Raw genomic sequence first — 5972 nt, 5'->3', positions numbered from 1 at the left:
CTACAGAAAACAGTATGGGGATTGTCAAAACTGTAAAAATAGTTACAACACATAATCTAGTAACCCCACTTCTAGGTATCTACAGAAGAACACAAGAACACTCAGTAGAAGGGATAGATGCACTCCCACAATCATTGCAGCACTAGCCAAATAATGGAAACAACCTGAATGCCCACGGAGAGAGCAGTGGATGAAGTGGTTGTATACTCTCCTCCGCAGGGCTTCTGCACTCCTTACTGTTGGTCCCTAGGCCAAAGCCCTGGCCAGAGGTACAGCGGATGCGGGGTGTACGTGGTCGGGAAGGCTCGAAGCCCAGCCCCCTAGAGGGACTGGTCAGTGCCCTGCCAAGGCTGCCCTACAGCTCTCCTAGCCTGGCCCTGGCTCATGGAGTCTCCATGTGTCGCGGAGCCTCCCGGGGCAGCGGAGCCTCCCAGGGCCGCCGAGTCCCCCGGCGCCGCTGAGCGCCCAGATACTGGCGCCCTCGGCAGCCCCGGCAGGCGGGAGACCCCCAGCCCGCGCGGCTGCCTGCGGAGACTTCGCGGCGCGCTGCCCACAGATTGGCGTCTGGAGGTGACCGAGCTGCTGAGAATAGCGGGTCCCGTGTTCCTTACAGAGTTGATGATCTTTCTTATTAGCGTCGTCAGTTCCATATTCTGTGGACGTCTGGGGAATGTGGAGCTGTGTGCGGTTATGCTGGCAGTGTCGTTTGTGACTATTTGTGGGAGTTCACTTGGACGTGGCTTGGCCTCGGCTTGTGATACTCTAATGTCTCAGTCCTTTGGAGGCAAAAACCTCAAACGTGTGGGGATCACACTTCAAAGAGAAATCCTCATCCTGACACTGTGCTGCTTTCCTTGCTGGGCCATCTAAATCAACACCGAGCACATCCTCCTGTTGCTAAAACAAGACCCCGAGGTCTCCAGACTAGCCCAATGAAAGGTCCATGCAGGAGGCCGGAATGCAAAAACCCACCAGGTAGCCCACCTGGGGGCAGGAATGTGGAAAACCTGCCTGGAGGATTCAGACAATGAGCCTTCCCCCACCCCCTACGAGTCTCATCTCAGACAAAGAACCTCTACCTGCCCTACAAACTTTTCCCGCCGTACGAGCCCAACTACCCACCTGACCTCTATAAACCCTGCTTCCCCCTAACAACGTGAGCGGCTTCACTGACCCCCACCGTGGGTGCGTGAGGTCCACCTGGGGCGCAATAAACTTTGAGAAATTTAGCCTGGCTCTCCTTTTCTTTACCACGCCGAACATTTCACCCAAACTTATGTGATGATTTTTATTTCTGGTCTTCCTGTTAGGGGAAAAAGGATGTCCCAAAGCGCGCGGGTGAGGACCCACAGCCAGGAACCCGTTTAATATCGGGGTTGCTCTATAACATTCCCACAGCTTTTCTGTTCCGGCTCCTGATGAGATATTTACAAAATCAGGGTATCATCCTGCCTCAGGTTCTCACTGTGTTTGTAGTAAATGTCATCAACGCGGGCATGAACTACCTGCTGGTATTTCACCTGGACTTGGGAGTGTCAGGATCTGCTGGGGCAAACACTATTTTCCAGTACTTGCTGTGTGTGCTGCTTTTGCTGTATATTTGGAGGAGAAAAATTTATATCAACACCTGGGGAGGTTGGAGTAGGGACTGTTTCCAGGAGTGGGGCTTCTTCATCCGCCTGGCAATTCCCAGTATGTTCATGGTTTGCATTGGGTCTTGGGCCTTTGATATCAGAATCTTACTAGCAGGACTGATTAATGTGACAGAGCTTGGAGCTCAAGGTATCATTAACATACTGTCCTTTTCTTCCTACACCATGCCTATTGGCCTTGGTGTGGCAACCAGTGTCGGCATGGGCCATGCTCTGGGGGCAGGGAATGCTGTGCAGGCCCGGCAGTCCTGCATCACCGTCTACCTGTGTGCTTGTGTGTGCGGACTTATATTTGGTGTTTCACTTATAGCATTGAAGGATGTGATTGGCTTTGTATTTACCAGTGACAAAAATGTTAGTTCCCTTGTGAGCCAAGTGATACTGTAACAGGGTGGTCCCCAGGAAAGGGGGAGGTTCCCTGCCCCACCCAAGGGAGGGTGGAGCTGAGCAGGAAGAGGAGAAGCTGCAGAAGAGACTGAGGAAGGAAGCAGGATGGAGCCAGGAGACCTGGAGGAGGCACATGGAGCCTAGAGACACGTGAAGAAACTGAGCTTGTCTTTTGGTCGTGGACTGGGTGACACAGATGTGGGTGAGACCCGTGGGGAGGTGACAATGGCAGCTTTTATCTTGATGTTGATTTTGCTCTTTTCCTTCCGGGCTTGTCAGGTTGTTTCTGACCCTTTTCTGTGGGTCCCCACTGGAAGATGCTTTAGACTTGTGGCAGGCCTTGGGGCCTTGCTCTGGGCCAATCCCATATGGATGGACTTTTACCCACGAGGGGACGGGTAACTTTGGGTGCTTCATTTAGAAACTAGACTCTTTGCCTTACCTGTATTGTTTCCTAGTTTTATTAAAGTTCCTTCCCCTTAAAGTCTCCTATGTTTTGTGTTGATGCGGCGGATGGCAGAACCCATTTAAAATAGGCAGGTTTGCGGGGTTTGGGCTGCCCCTCTCCCTGCCCTATAACAATACCAATTTTTGCTCCATTTTGTCTAATTTTCTTTCTATTTCTCTGTTAATATTTAAACTTGTCAGTGAGTGTATATTAAATGTCTGTTTAGCTCCTATCTCAGGTATTGCCATAAAAGCTTTTATAAAATAACACCTCAGGCCTCCCTGGTGGTGCAGTGGTTGAGCGCTGGGTTGCGAAGCTGCCCGTAGGCCTCTGCGGTGCTGGTTCGATACCCGGCTGCTCCCCGGCCACCAGAGGAGGGTCCCACATGGCGCGCAGACCTCTCCTGCCGCCCGCTGCTCCCCTCAGCAGTGTACTTCGGTCCTTCTGCCTGCTCTGCTCCCCGCTCTGGCTCTGGTGAATTCTCTCACCCACCTGCGCTTCTGACTGTACCCAATGCATGTATAAACAAAACAAACAAACAAACAAATAAATAAAAAAAATAAAATAAAATAAAATAAAATAACACCTCACCATTAAAAAAAAGAAAGATGTGGTATATATACACCATGGAATACTACTCAACTGTAAGAAAAGATGACGCTTGCTCTTTGGGTTGGCATGAATGGGATTGGAGGAACTGTGCTAAGTGTAATAAATCAGAAGGAGAAAGAAAAATACTGCATGATTTCATTCATGTGAAATACTGGGGGGTAGGAAATGACAAAACTAGACCAAAATGAACCCTAAAAATATGACGGCAGAATTAAGACTGTTAGAAGGGGAAGGAGAGTTGGGGTGGGACAACTGTGGGAGGTGTGAACCTCATATACAGCATGTAAACCAATGTTACCTCAATTTAAAAAAAAAAATAAAACAACTTAAAAAGAGATAAATATAGCACTTAAGGAAAGTAATTAAAAAAAGTAATAAAAATTCAGCAATCTCATTTCTAGGAATCTATTCCAAGAATACAAAAGCACTCATCTGAGGGGACATATGCACTCCCACATTCACTGCAGCACTAGCCAAATTATGGGAACAACCTAAATGCCCATCGGCAGAGCAGTGCATGAAGATGTGGTACACGCTCCTCCCCAGGGGTCCTGCCCTCCGTACTGTCTGATCTGCAGGCCGGAGGGCCCAGCCAGGGGCACAGTGGGCGGGAGGGATCCCTGGTCCGGGTCCGGGTCCGGAGGGCAGCCTTCCGTGCTCTGGAGCCCAGCCCTGTGGGGCGGGGCGGGGCCCTGCCAACCCCGCCCTGTCGCTCAGGGCAAGCCTCACCCTGTCATGGAGACTCCGGGGGCCACGGAGCCTCCCGGGGCTCCCAAGCCTCCAGGGACCGCGGGGCTCCCCAGCGCCGCGGAGTGGCCCCCTGCTGCCGCCCTCTGCAGCCCCAGCAGGCGGGAGGCCCCCAGCCCGCGCGGCTGCCTGCGGAGACTTCGCGGCGCGCTGCCCACAGATTGGCGTCTGGAGGTGACCGAGCTGCTGAGAATAGCGGGTCCCGTGTTCCTTACAGAGTTGATGATCTTTCTTATTAGCGTCGTCAGTTCCATATTCTGTGGACATCTGGGGAAGGTAGAGCTGGATGCGGTGATGCTGGCAGTGTCGTTTGTGAATGTCACTGGGATTTCCGTTGGACTTGGCATGGCCTCGGCTTGTGATACTCTAATGTCTCAGTCCTTTGGAGGCAAAAACCTCAAACGTGTGGGGATCACACTTCAAAGAGGAATCCTCATCTTGACGCTGTGCTGCTTTCCTTGCTGGGCCATCTTCATCAACACCGAGCACATCCTCCTGCTCATAAAACAAGACCCTGAAGTCTCCAGACTAGCCCAAACTTACGTGATGATTTTTATTCCTGGTCTTCCCGCAGCTTTTCTATTCCGGCTCCTGATGAAATATTTACAAAATCAGGGTATCATCCTGCCTCAAGTTCTCACTGTGTTCATAGTAAATGTCATCAACGTGGGCATGAACTACCTGCTGCTGCGTGTCCTGGACCTCCGAGTGTCAGGATCTGCTTGGGCAAACACTATTTCCCAGTACTTGCTGTGTGTGCTGCTTTTGCTGTATATTTGGAGGAGAAAACTCTACATGGACACCTGGGGAGGTTGGAGTAGGGACTGTTTCCAGGAGTGGGGCTTCTTCATCCGCCTGGCGATTCCCAGTATATTCATGGTGTGCATTGAGTCTTGGGCCTTTGAAATGGGAATCATACTTGAAGGACTGATTAATGTGACAGAGCTTGGAGCTCAAGGTATCATTAACACACTATCCTTTGCTGCCTTCACGGTGCCCATCGGCCTTGGTGTGGCAGCCAATGTCCGCGTGGGCCATGCTTTGGGTGCAGGGAATGCTGTGCAGGCCCGGCAGTCCTGCTTCACCGTCTACCTGTGTGCTTGTGTGTGCGGACTTATAACTGGTGTTTTACTTATAGCACTGAAGGATGTGATTGGTTTTGTATTTACCAGTGACAAAGATATTATTTCCCTCGTGCGCCAAGTGATACCAATTGTTGCTCCATTTTGTCTGATTGATGCACTTGCAGGTACTAGTAGTGGGGTCCTGAGAGGAACTGGAGATCAAAAGATGGGTGCCATCTTGAACGCCATTGGTTATTATGCATTTGGTTTTCCCATTGGACTATCTCTGATGTTTGCAGCTAACCTTGGGGTAATAGGTTTTTGGTCTGGAATGGTCATCTGTGTCTTGTTTCAATGTGTTTCCTACTCGGTGTTCATCTATAAGATAAACTGGAATAGAGTTGCAGACAAGGCACAGGTTAGAGCTGGACTAAAGGGATCTAAAGAGACCATACTTATCCCAACAGCCCTCCCTACTCTGGAAATAGAAATAATAAATGGAGTGATTTTACCTGATAGCATCAGAGCAGAGGACCAGACTATTCAACTGATGGAGACAGAAGAAAACAGCCAGCACGGATTGTCCACCATTGGAGAGGTTTTGACAGTGAGACAGCTGATTTTCTATCGTGGAATAGCACTAGCTGTTGCTGTTGCTGTTCTTTTAGCAGGAATTTTAATAAGAGTTTTCATATGACTACGGGTAAAATACAAATGTCATCACCAGCCCACAAACTAGAAATATATTTTAATATTAAGTGAACTTTTTCCCCAACATGAACTCTGTCATGGTTTTTAAATCTATAAATGTGTTTTCCCTGTTGTAAGTGTTCTTTACTTTTTTTTTGCTTTTCTTTTTCCAGGAAAGCAGATCGATATGTAATAAGGTTAAATGTCGATTTAGTTTTCTTTGTATTTCTCTGTTTAATATTTAAACTTGTCAGTGAATGTATATTAAATGTCTGTTGAATTCCTATCTCAGGTATTGCCATATAAGCTTTTATAAAATAAATACCTCACCATTAAAAGAAAAATGTAGTATATATACACCGTGGAATACTA

The 5972-nt window shown here is 49.0% G+C and overlaps 2 protein-coding genes across 2 annotated transcripts; both read left to right on the top strand.

The window, feature by feature from the left end:
- Nucleotides 1-384: 384 nt before the first annotated feature.
- Nucleotides 385-2039, top strand: LOC311171724 (multidrug and toxin extrusion protein 2-like; the record flags this gene model as incomplete). Its single annotated transcript, XM_084234788.1, has 2 exons — nucleotides 385-799; nucleotides 1399-2039. 2 exons carry the CDS (start codon nucleotides 385-387, stop codon nucleotides 2037-2039), a joined length of 1056 nt encoding a protein of 351 aa, XP_084090914.1.
- A 1795-nt stretch (nucleotides 2040-3834) lies between these two features.
- On the top strand, nucleotides 3835-5607 carry LOC311171722 (multidrug and toxin extrusion protein 2-like; the record flags this gene model as incomplete). Its single annotated transcript, XM_084234785.1, has 1 exon — nucleotides 3835-5607. The coding sequence occupies one exon, from the start codon at nucleotides 3835-3837 to the stop codon at nucleotides 5605-5607; it is 1773 nt and encodes a 590-aa protein (XP_084090911.1).
- Between the last annotated feature and the right edge of the window lie 365 nt (nucleotides 5608-5972).

The sequence above is a fragment of the Talpa europaea genome (genome assembly GCF_964194135.1).
Source record: "Talpa europaea genome assembly, chromosome: 6".
Classification (NCBI taxonomy): domain Eukaryota; kingdom Metazoa; phylum Chordata; class Mammalia; order Eulipotyphla; family Talpidae; genus Talpa; species Talpa europaea.
This window is presented reverse-complemented; position numbering and strand designations above follow the sequence as displayed.